At 39.2% G+C, this 20,939-nt stretch overlaps 1 protein-coding gene and 1 long non-coding RNA gene across 2 annotated transcripts in view; one reads left to right on the top strand and one right to left on the bottom strand.

The window, feature by feature from the left end:
* The window catches only part of CRYL1 (crystallin lambda 1), a 51,199-nt gene that overhangs the window by 25,592 nt on the left and 4,668 nt on the right, over positions 1–20,939 (bottom strand). The window contains exons 3-4 of the mRNA XM_021539960.2: positions 15,563–15,689; positions 3,524–3,685 (exon numbers count right to left, since the gene is read on the bottom strand). Coding sequence (XP_021395635.1) covers positions 3,524–3,685; positions 15,563–15,689 — 289 coding nt within the window. The remainder of the gene's footprint in view (positions 1–3,523; positions 3,686–15,562; positions 15,690–20,939) is intronic.
* LOC116183414 (uncharacterized) overlaps positions 1–20,939 on the top strand; it is a 79,199-nt gene that overhangs the window by 53,721 nt on the left and 4,539 nt on the right. The window lies entirely within an intron of this gene.

The following is a 20,939-nucleotide window of genomic DNA, read 5'->3' as shown; positions in this document are numbered from 1 at the left end:
GCCTGACATTCAGACCTTCAAAGACTTCACCAACCCAATAAAAGCTGGTGCATTAATTCAAATTAAAAGAAATAATTAAACTTGCACTAAATCAAACTGTTTAACCCCAGCAAAATTCATGGAGCTACACTAGAGATGACAGCACTCAAACAATACTAGAAGACTTTATTCTGACTTGAGGAACAGTTTGCTCAATATTCAGGCTGTTTATTGTTGTAAGACATATGGTCACCACCTGTCTTTCCAAATTAAGCAAGGCATTTCCTTTAAGACAGTCAGGAACTTTATAATAAAAGTATTGCTAAACACCACCTGTAAGATGCAACACTTAACAGATAAGCAGCTACTGGCCCAAGCCTGTAAATATATGCTTAATATAGTAACAGATATCACACAAAACCTACTTTGAAAATGTTGCAGAACAGGTTACCTCCAAACGTTGTACTTAGAAAAAAATTAATTACCTCTCCTGACTCTTCCCAAATGTACTTTCTTATCAAGTCAAGACCTTTGTATTATGTATTTTTGAAGTAAAAAAAAAAAATCCTAAAGAACATCCTGAAACAGCTAGAAGTTCTTCAGGTCATAGTGTAATCGACAGTTAGGCTGCACGCATTCTCTTTCCAAAGTAGCAGTTCTTCAGCTGTACTTTTAAAGGTGTTAAACTCAACTCTCCATCTAGTTCCAGGCAATAGAAGGGGCTAACATACAATAAATTACTACCAGGAGTAACACTGATATTTGAAGGATGGTAATTAACTACTGATTCCTTCATCATGCGCCCGCACAGTCAACTACTCTTAACTGTGCTCCTGGAAATGCAAGTAGAGGATTTAGCCACAGGAATGTGCAAGTAGCCTTTCCTCCCTGCATGTTCTTTCTTTTCAGTATTTACAAGGTTCCCGTTCCTGCAGGGCCTGACATGTGCTCTAACTACTGATGTAACACACTTCATTCCTTTTAGAGGGCCTTGTGTCCCAACACAGCCTCTCTCACATCAGTATCTTTGCAGTGCCACCAGCAATGCTGAGAACGGTGTGGTGGATGGACACCATCCAGTGGTGCCAGGCAACTGAGCAAGACCCAAGCAAGCACCAAGACATTCTCTGAGGCTTTTCTAACCTTTAAGTATATCACAGGTTCCAGTCAAAAAAAGGACAAGTTGATTGTTGAGAGAGACTAAGGCTATTAAAAATTTATTCGAAGATTACTGTTGACAGTGATCTTACTGAAGTATTCCATTTCATGAACTTGGCACAGGGAGCATATGGGTGTGTTCACTGAGGAGACACAGGAAGACAATTTTTTAGGAGTGAGATAATAGATATTGGTAAAAACTGAAAGTGGTAGACCATAGATGAAATAGGGAATGGTGGAAAGTTTCTAAAAATGAGAAGTATTTCAAGAAACACAAGGTCACCTTCGCATAACAAAGTCACAACTAAGAAACGAGATGATGAAGAAAACACTGAGAAGAATTACGTTACACAAAAGCTGTCAACAAACAATTATTAATTTTAATAGACCAGTAATAAGATTGGAGCAAAAATTAGAAGACAAAACCAATTTCAAACAGGAGTAATGGAGTTAAAAAAATAATCTAAGAGAGTTTAATGCAGTTTTAAAGTTATTTGATTGCAGGGTTTCCTGTACAACAGGGGAGTTCAGTCAGTGCACAGTCTCCTCTCGCCCCACATTTCTATTTTTGTGATCTAGCAGGCATATACAGTATATGAGAAGAGAACCACCCTGCAGCAGACCTCTATTGATCCACTGCCTGAAACTGCTTTCAGAGAACAGCTGTACCTGTTTTGTACTGTAACATAAGTATTGTGTGCATTTCTACCATACAGCTGTGCTGGGAGATTTTTTCTTCTCTAATTACTGAACCATGGTAAGCAAAGGGATGAGCTTCTTCTGCTTTTTGGGCACTTCATTTCATTTAATCTCAACACCCTCACCCATGCCAGAGGCTCTACAACTCCAGCCTTTAATTTTTCTGGTATATCAAATTCCACACTTGTTTTCAGTGTCTTGCAGAGCACTTGCTTCCTGCAGCCACCAAATCCTACTATTGCATTCAAGATCTTAGTAAAAAATAAAACAAAACAAAAAAACCCACCCAAAGCTAACGACTACTATAAAGCAGGCATGTTTCCTGATGCAGAAAGCCCCCTGGAAGAGTACACTGGTTTACAGCTTCTTTGGTATGCTCATTACAGCTGAGTGAAGCTGTGACTACGAAAAAAACAGTCTCATTTGGACTGCAAAGCCATTTGGGAACAATTAGACATTTTAAGATATCCAGAGAGTTCACTTTGACAAAATACATATCCTTGCCACAGAAACGTAGAAAATGCTTATGCAGAGACCATCTTTCCAGATCTGATAAAACCTGGTTTAAGGAGTGGCTCCTATGAAGACTGCAGTTCAGACTAAACGAAGTCATCTAGTACAGGCCAACTTGGGAAAACAGTAAGAAAGAGTACAGTAAAATCAAAGACTGACAAACAGCCAGGAACTGGTTTAAAAAACTTGTATAGTTAGTTAATATAGAAATATAGAAATGTTAAAGAGACATTATCTCTCCTCTTGACCATGCCCAGGGAATTGACATTTACTTTACACTTTGAGGGATACCCAGCAGAAACATCATGTAGTTACCAAACTGCAGAGACCAGGGCAGCACCTTTTGTCGTGACAACAGTCCTCTTAACTGATCAGCTGACCACCCAACTAACATTGGTTTAACAAATTCATTAGCTTCTTGAATAGTGGAAAACAAGCAGTAAGAATCCCAGTGATGATCAAGATAAAATGCTCTTCCATGCTGAGGAGAGATGTAATAAACTGCTGTCTGGCAGTTCCAAACAGACCTCTAAAGAAGCTCTCAAGTGCCTTTGACCATTTTGAGGTTCTGCCACAACCTCTAGTCATTCCATTTTTCACTGCCATGTCCCAGTTGGTCATGAAGCATGCAAATTCAGCTTCAAGTCCAATTTGTTCTATTTGATCATTCCTTAATTCCTCTTTCAGGAATTAAGTAATACTGCTTCTGCACCACAAGTCTAAAGAAATTGGAGTCTAAATTTCCCATCTTTTATCAATATAGCATGACAAGCACAATGCAGCTCAGTGTTTGGATTCTTACTGTTAACCAACAGAAGCCAAGAAAGGATACTAGAAAAGACTAACAATGACATGGGAAGAAAGTAGCAATGTTACGAGTTTGTACCCAAAACATAGAAATCCTAAATTTTGAAAGCCAGTAGTTTGAGAAACACACAACCACTATGAGCACAGCAGCTCACACAGACCATATCTTGGTCCAACAGTATGCAACATGCTATATCCTCTCAATTTTGTAGATTAGTGCTGCTGCTCACAGAATAACCAAACTAAAGCTTTTTTGAATATTTGGCCCTGCACACAAGAGCCCCAAATACCCTTCTGAATCTTTCAGACTGCAGTAAGAAGTTTGAGATACGGTTTATACAGAAAGGAAACACACCATCGTACTTACAGGATGTGACACAATGCACTGCTTAACATGTTTAAGGCCAGTGAACAATTTGCTGGGTAAGAGACAAGAGGTTGAGCTGCTCAAAATAACACTGTCACCCACAGTAAGATCCAGCTGACCAAAAATCTTCTTTTTCAGTTCCAGATTCTCTGGAGTACACTCCTGGAATAAAACCAAAAAACAGTATTAGAAGGCATGTAGTTCAATAGTATCTATGTATGCATCTCAGACTTCACTGATCCCATCCTAGATTGACACCTGGGAATTCAGCACAAATCATCAGTTTTAATAAGCCTAGATATACCAGTGAGCCAGTAACACAAAAATATCTTCCCACAGTTAAAGAAATGGAAAGCCCAAGAGTTTATGTACAGCAGAAGATGGACCACCACACCCTACAGGAGATTTAATGCAAAAGAAAATATTCTTCTTTGTCTAAAATACAGACTTTAACTCACACAATACAGAGGAATAAGACCCAGTCTCCACTTTTTTTTTTTTTTAAGAGTATCTCACATGATAGAAGTCAGTATTCTCTCTAAGACAAGATAGAAATGAACAGATGTATCTCAAAAGAAGACAAACTTAAAATCTCCAGAACTATGGCAGGAGATTCCAAGGTACATCTCTGCAGCCTGTGCTTGAACAATTCCCAGAGTTGAAATTAATGAAGATACTTATTAGCATTTTAAATATGAGGGTCACTGAGAAGGACTTCTGAAGACATTTGAAATAGAATGAATGCTATCCAAACTTCTACCAAAGCTACTGAGCACATTCAGCTCTTCATCACTGTGTGAAATTTCACACATGTGAGACAAGAGCCACAACTTATAATCACCAGATTTCCAAAGTTATCTCCAGAAGATGCATGAAGGAGAGCATGCAAAGATCCACTAGTCTGGGAGGAGAACAAGGGATAATAACTACAGTGGATCCCACAAGCAACAAAAGTCTTCAGCCTATGAGAAGCAAATGGAGGAAGAAAGCCAGCCTGTTTCGAGGGATTTTGGAAGAGTTAAAAAAAATCCAAACAAGATCCCAAAGTTGCATAACCTCAGCCTTCCCCTTAAAACACACAGAAAATACCTGCTCTGTTCCAACTCTAACCTTCTCCCACCTGCCAGTACTTCATTATGTCCTTTCTGTTATGTTGAACTAAGGCAAGGTTAGGGGAAAAGACTATACATTTGATGTAATCCAAAATATACATTTAACATCTGCTGCTTCAGACAGACTCTGTGGCAAGAATACCCAGGACCAGAGTTTTTAAACCAAAAAATGGGTTAAAAGTAATTTGAAGTCATAAAAAATAAGTTGCATGGAACAGTACTAAAGGTTCCATGATGCAGAGGAGATAAATAGGGTCATTTAAGAACTCCAGATAGAGCCCAGAGTATTAGACAGCCTTATCAAAACAAAATGATACTCTCCTCATACTTCCAGAATCCCTGCTTGCTGGTTAAGTTTAAATAGTTTCTTTTAGTGAAGCCAAAGATGATGAGAACTCTGCAGATACTGTTCAAGCTAATAAAAGAGCTGCTTTGAATAGGTTTGTGAACTTGAAACTCTAAGCCTGCTCTCACATCAGATGATAATCAAAAAGGCAAACTCAAATCTGCTGGAAACTCAAACCTGCCATGGTTACGTAAGGTTTCTGAATGGGCCATTTGCTTGGAGTTTCTTGTATAGTGTCACAATTGTATTCAGGTTGTTGGACCACTGTAATAAAGCTTCTGTTCTCAAGCACGCAATTATTTTCTCAAATACACCAATTCCCTGAAGACCAGGGGGAAAATTAAGCTCTAAACAATCCATTAAACAGGAACTTCACTTGCTGTCAGTTATGGAGCCTGGAAAGGTCTGAAGCTATTCTGTTTACCATGAGAAACGAAAGATCAAACAGAGAGCAGGTAAGATATGGGTTTAATGCTATCAGTTTCTCTCAAAGAATCAGTGCAGAAAGGTCAGCATGCACCACTATGCATTTTAAGTGACACTGTATATTTCTGTGCCCTTTTCTTAGGGAAGATCATACTTCTCACTTGCAGAGAACAGTAAACCTTTATTCCAAGGCCTGGTCACCTAGACAAGGTTGCTACAAATCTGGCTTCTAATTTAAACTTTATTAGACATCTCTTAAGAGTCTGATCAGAACATGACAGCTGTTAATTTTTAAAGCCCATCTCCTGGAAGTGTTGTATTGAATTAAAGGCTTATATGTAATAGGAATTACACTATCCAAATATACAGTCAGAGAACACACAGCAGCTAGTTAAACCAGTAAAGAACTACACAAAGATAAACACATGCTAGACTCCCTCCCTAGCTAACTGATACACCACATGGTGATTGAGGTCTAGTTGCCTCTAATTAAGAAGCTGCACTCACGTGGCACAACCCCTGAAATGCCAGCACATGGAAAGCCAGTGAGTTTCATCTGTTTAAATCCACTGTCTCTGTGTTTTTCTATAGGCCTTTCTCACCATGCCACCCACCATCTGTACTCCCACATTCATCCATGCTCATCTAAATGCACAACTTCATTTTCCTATATTTAAATGCTGGCCTCTGTCCAGGTTCTTCCCATCCATTCTTAAATAAGCCAAGGTAGCAACTCCTCTGTAACGTCTAGAAAAACACTCCCCAAAACACGATCTTGCAAAATACCTTTTCCTTATACGATCAAGGAGAATTCCTGCTGAGCAATTTATTAGTACTGGGAGGCAAAAAAAACAAAACATGGCCTGAAGCAAAGCCCTGCAACACAGTGGAATGGTCCTAAAATACACAGACATCCTATACAAGCAGTCTAACATGAAAGCCAGATATTTAAACTAGCATGCAGAAGGTCAAAGATTAGCAGCCACTCAGCAACCAGCAAGGCACTTTCTGTAAGATATCTGGAGATGCTGTCACAGGGAGCAGCATCAAGCCTTCCCAGTAACAAGTATGGAGTCTGATGGTAGTCCACCAGCATTAGGAATTGCTGAATAAAGAAGTCTGAAAACTACACTGCACACTGAATTCCTACCTCCTGACTAGATCCTGTCTGGTGCAAATTGAAAACATAAACAAGAAAGTCTTTCTTCCCTGGCAATCTTAATATGAAGGTTTATGATAATATATACATCCCTGCAAATGAAGATAGATCTATCTTGAGCTCTCCTAGACCCACCTTCATTGCAGGAGTGTATCCCATACAATGAGACTCTTCAAAGTAGATTTTGGCCCAACAGGCCAAAGTTGTCCCTCCTGAAGTTTAGGGCTGTAATCCCAGTTTTTGTCTTCCTTCTCCTCTCAAGGATCCTCAACTTCACCATCTCATGGTCACTACAGTCAAGACTTCCCCATGACCTTCACATCTCCAACCAGTTCTTCATTGTTTGTGAGGTCCAGCACAACCTGTCCTCTATTCTAGTCCCCAACCACCTGTGTTAAAGTTACCATGAATTAATTCCACAATCCTTCTGAATTCTTTGTGCTCTCCTGTGCTGTCCCTCCAGCAGATATTGATGTGGTTGAAGCCCCTCCATGAACACATGGGCCTGTGAATGTGAGGCTTCTGAAGAAGGCCTTTTCTTCCTGATCAAGTGGTCCATAACAGATGTCTACCACAAAGTCTCCCATACTGGTGGTCCCGCTAATATTGACCCAAAAGTTCTGAACTGGCTCCTCAATTAAACCAAGGGAGAGCAAGAAACACCCTATTCCCCTCCCATAGTTATCTCCCTCCTACAGCTATTCACCTTTGTCTTGTACCACCTAACCCCCAGGAGTTGCATTTCAGTGCCATGCCACAGCTGCTACAGCAAGAGCAGCCTGTGCCCTTGCCAACTGAGGTAGAAAATTATCTTCTAGAGTTCTGCAATTTCCCCTTTCCCAGGAAATTCAGTAAGGTTTTAAGCAGCAGGTAATTTGTTTAGAAGCCACAACCACTTTGACTGCACCAAGAATCCTCCTCATCTCCTGCAGTTAAGTGAGGATCTCCAAACATGCCACAAGCCCCTGCTCTGTTTATATACATATAAAACTTACAGCATTTTAAGAAGCCTCAGTTTGTCAGTGCTTTGATTTAGCTGACATTTTTAAGGCACTCCTGTAGAACAGTTCCCAGAGTCAAGTGACAGCAATCCTCTCCTCTCACAGAATGAGGCCATAGTAGCAGCTTTCAAAGCACAGTACTATCCCACAAACTGGACCCAGACTGTCAGCACTCCTGCAACAGGAACCACATTATATCCAGCTTTTTGTGGGAATATAAAGAACATCACAGGATTAATAGACAAAGAGTGCTGCATGTCAGAAAAGGAGCTTTTCTGAAAGCTTGGTGCCTAATACATTTCTACAAATACTTCCATTATCTTCTATAGTTATAATCCACTAGGAAAAGAACTTCACAGAAAAGACAGGCATAATTGTTTTACTTTCAATCTAAAAAGTCACTTGAGAATGTTTTATTCCTCAAAGAAAGCTTGATTAATATAAACCTACAAAGCTTTGGCCTGTGGTTTTTTTTTTTTCCTACACATAATCTGAATACTGTTTAAGACAAACATTAAAAATACCTGAACAGGAGGCCTGCAAATTTAATGAAATTAAATAGATCTCAAATTACTATCTATAGCAACTGTATAGTCAAATACAATTATTTCATGTAATTTTACCAAATCTAAATAATATAATAAAAGATTCTTGTAAAAGCCTCTTTGAGAAAAGTACATATGCTAAAATAAGCTCTCTGCAAATTAAACCCTGCCACGACAACCAGCTGTTTCCTCCAACATCACTGGCAAAGTTGAGGTTACTGAAGTTACCAAAGCAAAATTCCATCTATTTATTCCATCTTGCATATAGACTGCTGTGTTTCAGTCACCATTTTATTGAATTCACATCAAATTATATTTTAAGCAAAAGAGTGTTTAAAACATTCACTACTATCATTAGTATTTCAGTCCTAATTATTGTAATTTCTATTTGGCTTTTGTGTTGATATTCTGGTTTGTTGTGTTCCTGCAGGGTTTAGGTGTGTATGTCTATTCTGGAAAGTGAAGATGCACCTTTTATAAAGGAAACTTGAGTGCTTTTTTTATTGTATTCCATGTCAGTATTCCATGTATTCCATGCAATTTAAAAACTTCACATTTTGACTGCAGAGGCTGGGAGTTCAGGTACTGAAACAAGCAGAGACATAAAACTGTATTTTTAATATCAGAGCAAATTATTAAATAGAAGTATCAATTTTGCTTCTGATATGACTATTAGCTAATAGAACTTAGCTCAAATATATCTATTTTTAATATATTGAATAGGTTTGGTAATTTCACAAAATTCAAAATCATTACATATTTCAAATGCAAGTACTTGACTTCCAAGTATTTTGGACTTTTCCATCACACTCCCCTCAAAAATAGTTTTAGATGCATATTTTGAGGCACTTTAGAGATGGATAGTATGTGCATCTAGCAGTATACCAAGGCATTATTAAGACAATGTGACTAACAAAAATTCATTAATTCAAAGATGGTAAGCATATTTACTTCAGTCTCTTTTTGTAAAGTGCTGCTATCCTCCTTAAGGATAAAGGCAGGGCCAGCAGCTGGGTAGGAGGCACACACACTTTTGCATGGCTTTGGGATGAGACACACACACAGCTGTTGTCAAAGGAGGCCCCAGGTTATTGCACACCTTTCGGTGCAGTGTCAGGACTTTGATCAGTTAAAAGGAAGTAGAAGGAAAAAAAAAAAAAAACAACAAAAAACAAACCACCACAAAAACCCTGAAACACTTGGATGTGAGGCAGAAACCCAGCCCAGTGGGATACATACAGAGGAACAAGAGCTCATCAGCCTGTCTGCCCCTTTCCCACAGCAGATACTCATTCCACTAAGTGGGTATGCAACTTCCTCCAAGATGGTTTCAAGCTCATGAACAAAAACCAAATCATTAACAAAAATGTCATTTGCAACAAAAGCCTCCCTAGGTGTAAACCAACTCTAGTTAGTCCAAACCAAGCCACACAACCTTGACAATCAACACTTTTACTTTGAACCTGAACTAACTACTGCTATCCTGTAAGCCACAGGTAAGAAGGCATCATAAGGGCAGCAGCTCCTTTAACTGAAAAGCAGACTGGCTGTTTGTTAGGCATGGGAGGGCCACATAATCACCATGTGAAACAATTATCAAAAATATGAATAAAGTACAGGCATGTGAGTTTCACATCCCAGAGCTTCAGTTACGGACTTTCTATGGGTTATGTATGCACTGGAGCAAAATGCTCAACATGGGAGAAGAAGGAATCACACCACAAGATAATTTTAAGAACAGGTTAACATATTTTTGACAGACAGTTGTCTAGGTATGACTGATCCTGCCTGCCTTTGGTCTCATCACTAGATAAAGAAACTTATTGTAAAAGCAGTCATAAAAGATCAGGTAAAGGCACCAGCACTTTCAGGCTAACCTAATTTAAAATAATAATTTAGGGCTATAAATCACATTAGATATAGAGTGGTAATATCTTATTGGTTTTGAACATATGAGCTCATACAAGTGTGAAATCTGATGCTTCATGAATCACTACCTCTTGAGTGACATGAAAGATTGTTGACTGCAAGATACTGTGCAAGTAAACAACACTAAGGTGAAATCCAGCACTTGGATGGAAACATTCCGTACTCTCCTACTTTTCATAAACATACCCTGTCAAAGAATCTGAAGTTACTGCCATTTTATACTGTTCAGACTAAATGACTGAATTACAAGTGTCCTCTCAACCTTTAGCAGAAAAAAACGGAATTTGTGAAGGTACTAGTCTTCAGAACTACCTCTTCTAAAATCAGACAAATTTGGGACGGTTTGAAGGGCTTCTGTGAGAGGCTTTTTGGCTGTTTCTTTTGTTTAAAGCAAATACAGCAAATTAAGACAAGTTTGCTTCTTCTCCTCTTAGTATCAGGGCATGAAAAGATCCATCATTTTCCATGATGTTCACATGGCCAACGAAACTTTCAAAAGACAGACAAGCCGATCAGGCTGCAACAGATGAAGATCTTTTTTTTTCCCTCAGGAAAGGGCAATAAGATCTCAGACTAGTTGACTGACATCCTCCTCCCTACATCTTCTCTCAAAGTACTAGATTTTCTCTGGTTTTCCCTACCCTGATTTCATCTACCCTGAAAACTAGGGGAAGTGATCTAGGAAAGGCAATGGAAACACACCACCACCCTAGAAAAGGGACCAGGGAGTAACGGAAGAGAACCTGAAGAGCAAGATTAGTTGTCAGGCAGGATGACAATTTTGGCAATGCCAACCTCCTGAAACAAGGACCAAAACCATATTCAAGACCATAATGGTGGACGACATCAGCTGTTATATGCACAGAATAGGTGGGAAATAAATGTTAGAAAACTTGGAAGGACATAAGTCCATTCAGCAGGAGCATCTGTTTACCTAAACATCATCTTTCAGTTCAATTCAGATGCTGATTTCATAAAATGTTTTACAGCAAGTCTTAAAGATCTGATCATCTAAACCTTTAAAATTAGAAATAATTTTCTCAAAACTTCTACAAAGACAGCAAGTCAAGTCCCAAGCCTAAAACCTGTTCCCTCAAAAGCCAAAACACAACTTCTGGTGCCTCACACCAGTGTTTAAGCTCTGTGGAATAAAACCAGGGCTAAGGTTATATTTGCCCAGCTGAGAGCAAACAGACCCATGTTTATCCATCCAGGGCTCAGTTCAGAAGAAGCCACATTACTGCAATGCTTGCACACTCTGCCTGCCAGCAGTTTTGTTTCTACAGAAGTCTGTGACTAACAGAGCCTCCAAAACAGTATGGTCTTCCAGCCTATGAGCTCAGGGCAGCTGAAGATATCTTCATCTACTGTCTGCAGACATTCCCTCATCCCCAGAAGTAAAACAGTTCTTGAAAGAAGTCAGGAAAGCCAAACAAAAGCTACAAGTAGAAACTGGTAACAGACAGTCAAAAACTAATTTTTTATCACCAGAGACACAAAACACCTGTTGTCAAAGATCCAAAGTCAATGCTGATTTTGCACCCTGAAGACACCACCAGACTTTCTGAAAGCTGTTAACACTGTTTTTTAAAAATATGTCCAACTGGAAAAGATAAAAGAGCCAGCAAGATCTGAAAGATACCAGGTTGAAAATCAATTAGTGTCGTTATCAACAGCTTAACAGTCTGTGCAGATGTAATGGCAAGAGGGAGGAAAGGGGGCAGAACACCCTCTCTTTTTAAAGGGATGGGCAGGAAATGAAGACACTGTTCTAAGGCTTTTAGGCAGAGTTCTTTTAAAAGTAAAAAGGATAAATGATACTTCAAGAACACAAGGTGTAAGTTAAAAGTTTAACTTCATCCCCTTGCCCAGTCTGTTCTGTTCAATGCCACAGCACAACAGATGGATTCAGAGATCACCTCTCAGTGACCTTTTGTGTCCATCTTCAACCAGCCCAGCCACCCCTCACAAGTCACCAAAGACACAGCAGCCCCGGTGTCAAGAGTAAGATCTTAGCAATAGTCATCCATCTAATCTTCCTCTGAAAACTAGCAAACTCTATTGTTCAGTTAGTAAATTGTTCAATTAAAAACCTTTGGTTTTGTTTTACTAGTGTTGTGGTAAGAGATCATACAAGTGCTACACTTCTTTCAATTTATCTTATTTATGAACTAGCATATATCCACTAAAATCTGGTTTTAATACTCAAAGGAGAACAAAGATGTTCAGTACCCAATAGTCACATGAAGACAGATAACAAAAGTAATCATATATTTATGCAAGAAAGCTAAGAGCACAAAATTAAGAAACATTTAACTCATCCATGATAGTCCCACGCCAGGAACATTTCTAGTACAAACATATTCATTAATTTGTCTCCATGGAGTTTTCAGCTAATGGAAAAGTTATTTCAGCATTAAAGCTTTTAAGTGATACAAAAACTTGCTGTGTACATTCACCTACATGCTATAAGTTATGCACTTATTCCAAGTAGCATAGGAAAGTTCTGAGAAGTAAACTTGTGTGAGTACTCAGACTGAGAGCAAAACATGGACTGATTTCCTTCTGAAGATGATGTAAAGCACACTAAGCAAGACAAGTTACTTCATGAAAATGCTGAGAAGAGAGAATATATAACCTTTTAAAATGTTCAAGACATCACTGTTATAAATTTTCTTCTCAATCCTTCTAATTATCTCTTGCATCTTTTTCCCAATTGTATCTTCACTGATATAACTTAGGAACTTCCATTTTTTACTATTTTATTCCTTCTAAGTTATGTCCTATGAAAACTACATAGAAGGCAATTGTATGAAGAATTTACTCATAGAAGGCAAACATCAAGAAGTTTTTTAAAGCTTTAAGTGGACTTACTCGACAAAGGCCAGATTTGAAAAGAAGTTAAGATTTAACCAACTAAAATCCAGGGTAAAGAAATGGAGTTCTCATGAAAATTTTGAAATAAGCTAATCCGTAGGTTGTATCATTAAGCATGAAAATTGAGTCCTCTATAATTGACTAAGATCAATGCAACCAATATTTTATTTTTTAAGTAACAAAGTCAGAACACTTGCACTCATAAGTTACAATTAGTACATTTTATCCTTCCACATTCAAAGCTGCACTAAGCAGCATTTCTTAAATTTCATATGGTTCAGTCATAGTCTGCTCACTGCTGAAATAAGGGTATGAGCCTCGATTGTTTCATTCTATTCCACCACCCTCCTTCAAGAGAAAATGAAAGTCTATTTCTAATAAATTGCCTGCCCACTTCCATTGTGCATTTGTTAACACTTTGAATCAAACTTTAATCCTATAGTTTGGAGAGCTGATACAAATAGTACAACCATGTTTCACACAAATGACCTGTTATCCGTGGGCATACTGCAGCTATTCAGTTTATTTTTACTAATATACTAAGCAACTGCATGTTTAGAGACATCAAGAGGGCTAAGGGAACATAAAATAGTGCCAGAAAGCTGCAGATACCCCAGGTACACTGTTGCTGTTTGGACACTACCAACACAACACTGCTATCTTCAGCTACCTGAAAGGAACACACAGGTTCTCTGAGGTGCAGGCTGGTAGGACAGCAGGCAAGAGACTGAAGTTGCACAAAGAGACTTCCAATTAGATATTAGGGGAAAAATGCAATGACAGTAGTCAAACATTTTAACACATCACCCAGAGAGACCAGAAGTGTTTACCCAAAATTCAACTGCACAAATTCTGCACAAGTTGAAGCAAGTTGGTCCTGCAATGGGTTGGGCCAGATGAGTTCCACAGGTTCCTTCTAACAGAAAATTACTTTGATTTTGCAACATTTGCTCAATGCCCATTTTGTAAATGAATTGACAGTGGTGGGACCTTGATTTAATCTGATGTTGCATGCAAGACCTTGTTTAAAAATCTTAAGATTTTGCCAAAGGCCCTCTTTAATGGGATCAATAGCATATCAAAACCCAACACCCCTGCCAGAGCAACAAAACCCAAGAACTCCATGACAGCTATGTTCAGCTTCAAAAGAAGATGGTAAAATAGAAGTCAGAATGTTAAAGAGATACAAAGTTGGCACTAAGAAAAATCAGATCCTTACAGGTAGCATACAGAGAAAGTAAGGACACCATATGGATATACCATGTAGTAAGAAATGCTTGAAACAGCAAAAGAAAACAAGAAGATCTATGAGAATACTGGAAACAAGAAGACAGCCTTCACAAGCAGTAGGTAGGAAGAACAGTCAGTTCTTACTCACTGGAATAGGCTGGCCAGTGCTGTTTCACAGATAGCTGTGCCCTTTGTTACATCCATTCATAAATGACCTAAAAGTTAGCTTATGAAATTTAAGTTGGCCATTGTTATTACAACCACAAACATTTGCAGAAGGACTTCACAAGACTAAGTGTTTAGACAATAAATTTGGAAATTAAACTCAGTACAAGTAGGCAAAACATGCATGAACACAATACTATGAACTAACATGTTCCAAGCTCATCAGTGATGAAAGAGCAAGATACTGGAGTTGAATATTTAATTTCATGTACTACTGTAAAAAGCTAGAGTATATTCACACACTGACTTCTGTGTGAGCCTTCACCCTGCCTCCCATTCTCTCCTCCTCACTTCACCAAATTGGGAGGAGTAAAATGTCTGGAAGTCTGTGCTCTTTTCAGTTCAATTTGTTACTAGGGTTGTGTTGCAGCTGATCAGACTGGGAATTTACAGCCTTAAACAGTGTAAGTTGTAAACTAGAGTACAGCACAAATACATGTTGAGACAGCTAATGGTACGACACTGGAATAATACTCGGGAGCCATACAGGGTAGAAGATGCCAATCCTAATGAAAACACATTCATACTTTATCCCAGAAGTAATCCCAGATTAGCCTATTCTCTGCACTATGTCCAATCCAGTGAGCATATTAATAATTAAGCAGCCACAAACTATCAGTCCTAGCAGTTCAGCTTGTTCCCCATTCAAATTTTACTTAGCAGCACAGATTTCAAACCTATGTATAAACCCTGTTTTTAATACTTTAGCACTCTGGGATAGCTGTGCTTGGCTACAGCACTCCCTCACAGTCAGAATAGTCACCCCATATGTCATGCTACCTGCCTTCACTAAGTATCTGGAGAGGGAAAAACACATTTTTTGACAGGCTCTAGAACATGTGGAATTCCCTGAGTGATAATCTGTCCCTCAAAAATCTCCTGCCAACCTTCACCTTACATTCATCTTTTTAAGAGGTACAGTCATTATTATACATGGAGGTCAGCAATTCCCTCTCAGCTTAGCTGCCAGCCTCTCCCCCACTAACTCAGAATAAACTTGCAAGGATTCTAGTGTAAGAAATTCTGCAAAGAGGCATGATCTCCCACGGCAGGATACCAGGCTACAAAGAACTTTAACAAGCATGACTATATCCTTATGGGGTCATGATGTTGAACTCTCCAGTGCCCACCTACTGCATAGCACAGCTTTTAATCACCGTTTGCTAGGAGTTGGCAAATCTTTGCTTACCTGAATGAAAGTTGCACCCTCTACTGCTGCCTTCAGGTCTGTACAAACGCTAATGAGAGCCAACTGCTGCTCCGCACTCAAAGCTCCTTTCAGGACTCCCAACTTCTCCATCTCTTTCATTTGTTTGCTGACAGAAACAACATAGACACATTTAAACACTTTATCATTGTTCAGCCACCATCAGTTCTTAAAAAAACCTTCTTAACAAACCATAACTATTTGTCGTGCCACTGCGCACATCTCTACTCAAAAACATAAAATATTCATTTCAGTCATTTCTCCTACGTCCCCCATCTTATCAAAGGTTTTTCTTCAAGTAGACAGCTCCAAGGTCTACATCTAGATGTAAGATGGTCACCATTTCAAATTTGTTTTAACTGGTGCACAATCAGCAAGAGGGTTTTTTTTTTTGCTCATATTTAATGGGAGGCAAGGTCCCTTTAATTAAACTTCATCAAGTTTCACAAACAGCTCTTTTGCTACAAAGCCTCACTGTAGGAACACCTCTTTACTAGTAGAGAAATAAATAAATACATTCAATACAGGTAAGAGCCCCTCATAAAAACCATGCCACTACATTTTGAGGTTTTTAAAATGACTACAGAACAAGTGTCAAAAAATGTAAATAGTTACTAAACTTGAAATAAATGCTCAAGTACACACCCTGGCTGGGACTGGACATGCCACTTCTTCAGAAAAGGTCTCTACAGTTTGAAGCCCTCAAACATCCAGAACAAGCAAGCCATTTTTCAAAAACATTATAAGCTGCTTAGAGGAACAATGGCCACAGAAATTAGGTGGGATTAAACTGTCTGATCACAATCAACCTAAAGCTCTTTGATGTAGTCTTTATCATGGTTAAATGGGTTCAGTTTTCATCAGTTACATCGAGACAGAAGTCCTCTGAGCCTTTGGTTATTATTCAGCAAAAACTGCTCATCCTCATGAAGACATGAGAAAGTTGACCTAATGAATAGCAGCAGGAAAAAAAAAATCCTTTTTTCTTCCTACCCACTTAATTAAGGACACAGCAAATGGATGGCTTAAAAGCACAGACTTCTACTTCTTGAGTAATTTATGGCAAAGAATAGGAAACAGGGATCTTCAGCTCCCTTTCCCAAGGTCACAGGGAATATACAGCATGCTGGACAGAAGTTTCATCCAACACTTAAGGCTTCTAGTGCTGGCACACTAAAGGTGCCAGTGCTTCATCTGGAAAGAAACAGGTGCCCTAAGCTACAGAATCCAAACTTCTGGCTCCCTCACACCTTGTGAGGCAAGATGAATAATTCAAAAGGTCTTTATTATCCATTAATTAGTTCATTTCCCAGGTGTTTTGCCTAAATCCAGCATACTCTTGCTCACATGCTTAAAAAAACTTCAAATCAAACAAAAACACACACACAAAAATTACATTTGAAGAGATCATATCAGAATTACTTCCTTCTTTGAAGAAGAGGGTGAAGTTCTTGTTCACTCTCATTGCAATACTACATTTGGCTCATCTTCCCAGGTTCTCCAAAATTACAGTACATGACTGGTGATTGAGGGATTTGAAAAAGCTAGTCATAGACTAAGTGATTCAGCTTTTATTTCTCTTCACCAAGCTTGCAGCACCCATCTCCTGTTTCATATCTTTCCTTCTGTGCCAGTGATTACCATTCTGCATTTCTGCTTTTCCGTCATAATCCACTAACAATACCTGTGCACTCAGAATACCATTTCTTAGTTAACCTTCAAACCTGCCATCGTCATCTTTGGAATTTGAGGCTGGACTGATTTTTTTTTTTTATTCCAAACCAAAAAGCATTCTTTTTAACATAACCAATCTTCATGATAGTCATACAATTAAGTCAGTTAAAACGCATAGGAGGGAAATATGTGCATTACTTCAATTTTGGCTTTCCCTCCTGGGAAATTTTAATTTTCTTGCACCCTTTGCCAATCTACTTATAGCCATTCTGACTCTTTTGTTCTACAAACAAATTTTAGTCTTTTAAACACCAAACCATCTTTATATTCCCATGGGGTATTAGATTGCTGCAGAACTGTGGGAAACCAGTGTTCCGTGATACTTGCCATACATTAAGACACAAAGGTTTGTACCTAGAGCAGTGCACCACTGACCTCTACTGGATGACCTTTTAATGACGACAGCCTAAATTTTTAGGGGATCATCCCTACGTTGACCTTCGACTGCAATCATTGCAGCCATATACAAAGCTCCACTCTGCAGCTGTATTGTATGTGCAGCTCAGAGAGCTTCACTCAATACCTGTAAGGTCTTTCAAGAATGAAGAATTCACATCGATAAGAAAATACTACTTCCTTTCTGAGCTTACGCTTCACCTATCTCCAGAGTTTTACTGTTGTACCTGTCTGCCCATGTCAGCACTATTCTGGGAACTGGGCTAGTATTTGCTTCAGGACAAGGCATCCAATCTATGGGAACACTCCCAATCACATAAAATGCCTGGGATGCTTCTGGTTACAAATCCTACTCTGAAAGTCTTTACGGAAGGACCCTGAAAGAAATGCTAACACTTTACTCATCCTGTTCACACCCCACTTGCCTCACCTTTATCCACAGCCACTACTGGGCAGGTATATTCAGCACACACAGCTGCAACCAGCAAATACTTACTAGAATTATGACTGCTTAATCACAACCATTCTGCCCACACTAATAAGGGAATGAAGAGAAAACACCAGCCCTGTTCTTCACAAGTTCAGCCAGCTGCTGTTGCCCAAAGACTAGAACTATTCAACAGTCAAAACACAACCATCTAGTGCTGTCTGATAAATAGTAGTTGGCATGGTGAGAACAAACCAAAACATCACTCATATTTAGCCTGAGACAGAACAGACCAAGTAGGTTTTGTGTAGCCAAGCTTGAAAGCTTTCAGGAAAGGAGATTTCGCAACTCCTTGGACAACCTGTTACTCTGCATACCCGGCAAATGCGAGCATCATAACTGTTCTCAAAACACAACTTTAGTAATTACACAAATCACCCTTAATGAGGTATTTTCCACTCAGACAGAACTTTTGTAAAGGTAGAATCTATCCCCTTCCAAAGCCTATCAATATGTTCTCTAGTTAGTTCTGCAATGATGCAGTTTTGCCTAGCTAGTTAATTGCACTTTTGGGTGTGGTGGGTGGGCAGAGATAAAAATCAAAAGGTAGAATAAAGCCTACGATTTAGCACAAGCTTGATGTGCCAGCATCAGGCGCTCAATATCAAACTGTGCTCTGAAAAGAATCATCTAGTTAGAAGTTCTCCCCTCAAAAGAGATAAATAAAACTATCAAAGAAGACTTAAGCCAAGCCAAGGCATTTTGCTCTTGATATTTACAGTACTGATACAACAAAACAATACATAAGACAGACTGGAAGATGAAGCCAGTAAGCCTGGTAATCAATCAATATTTATCAATAGAATAATTATGTTTAGAACAATAGCAAGTAACTACTTGGAAAAGTTTACATATTACATATTATAATATTTACATATCATAGATTTGTTTTTGGCAGAGGGGCATGCACTAAAGCATTTTTGCATCCTGTGTTTTAGGAGTACTTTCAGGAATAGGATTCCACTTGTTTTTCTAATTCTCATTATTTCAAACTTTAGCAACGTTTCATTCAAACTAGAATCACACCGATACAGGGAAAAAAGCTTGCTAGATATGAAAAATTACATTTCCCAAGCCAGGCTACTACACCATGCATTCAGTAGGTCCAGTGTGGTATAAGGGTGTTCATTAGTTTGTTTCTTCAACATAATAAAAGGTTGTTTCATTAGAGCAGACCTTGAGATGTTCTGAATTTATATAAAAGGCAATGACTTCTGGGTCAACAGACTAAAAGACAACAACATAGAATAATTAAATATCACTTCTGCCATCAAAGAAGTATCATGTCCTTTTAGAAGTAAAGTGAGTGTTGCTTACTACTCAAACCCTGTTTTATTTGGAAAAGGGAAACTACAAATAATCATCTGTACACTTCAGTTTCTCTCCAATAAGTCATACCTCCATACACTAGAAGTTTGTGGACTGCAGACTAGAGAGGAATGAGTATGTTCCAAAACTAAAACAAAATAAACCACAAAGCCCCTAAGCCTAAAAACTTCCCTAAAAGTATTTGCTGTTTGGAGAGAAAAAGGAAATCAAATTACATCAAGTTCAGAGAACCAGTGACCAACTGGCTCTATCAGAAAGACACTCCCTTGCTGCTCTCCTGCCTGTTAGCACATATTACCTGCCCAAGCTCCAACTCTTATAGAAGTATCACATCAGTAAATCATTGTGATTTACTGCAGGTTGTGTGCTATGAAATGAGTGCAAAGAAGTTTGACCATATCTTGATAGATACAATCATTAAAATAGTGGTTGAAGAAACTGTGTAGTTTGTGTATTCTTGTCACGAAGACTAGGTTTTCCTTTTAACTGGAGTGTCACAATAGCCAAAATACACAAGTTAATTATAAGTTAAGATAATCTTATGTGAAAGGCAAAACTTGCCCTGAACTCAACTGAACTTGCCTTGAACTTACCAATAACTTGGATGAAGGGGCAGGTGCCTCTTTAGCAAGTTCACTGATGACACAAAGCTGGGAGGAGTGGCCAATACCCCAGAGGTCTGTGCAGCCCTTTAGAAGGTCTTTGACAGGGTGGAGAGATGGGCTGAGAGGAACTGTCTGGAATTCAACAAAGGCAAATGCAGAATTCTGCACCTGGGGAGGAATAACCCCAGGCACCAGCACAGGCTGGGGTGACCTGCTGGAAAGCATCTCTGTGGAGAAGGACCTGGGGTCCTGGTGGACAAAAAGGTATCCATGAGCCAGCAGTGTCCTCAGGGCCAAGAAGGCCAGTGGGATCCTGGAATGCATTAGGAAGAGCAGTGCAGGTCAAGGGAGGAGATCCTGCTCCTCTACTCTGCCCTGGTGGGGCACTTCTGGAGTGCTGGGTCCAGTTCTGGGCTCCTTGGTACAAGAAAGACACAGAGCTCCTGGAGGGGGTCCAGCAGGGGGTTACAGAGATGATTATAGTGCCAGAGCATCCCTCCTGAGTAGAGACTGAGGGAGCTGGGCTGTTCGGCCTTGAGAAGAGAAAACAGAGGGGACCTCAACAGTGTATACAAATGTATAAAGGGAGGGTGTCAAGAGGATGGACCCAGGCTCTCCTCAGTGGTGCCAAGCAATAGGACAAGAGACAACAGGCAGAAACTGAAAAGCAGGAAGTTCCACCTGAACAAGAGGAAGAGTTTCTTTACTGTGAGGGTAACTAAACTGGAACAGCTTGCCCAAAGATATCGTAGGGTCTCTTTGGAGAGGTCTCTGGAGCTTTTCAAAAGCTGTCTGGATACAAGGAGCT

Source organism: Lonchura striata, chromosome 1 (genome assembly GCF_050655825.1).
Source record: "Lonchura striata isolate lonStrDom1 chromosome 1, ASM5065582v1, whole genome shotgun sequence".
Classification (NCBI taxonomy): Eukaryota; Metazoa; Chordata; class Aves; order Passeriformes; family Estrildidae; genus Lonchura; species Lonchura striata.
This window is presented reverse-complemented; position numbering and strand designations above follow the sequence as displayed.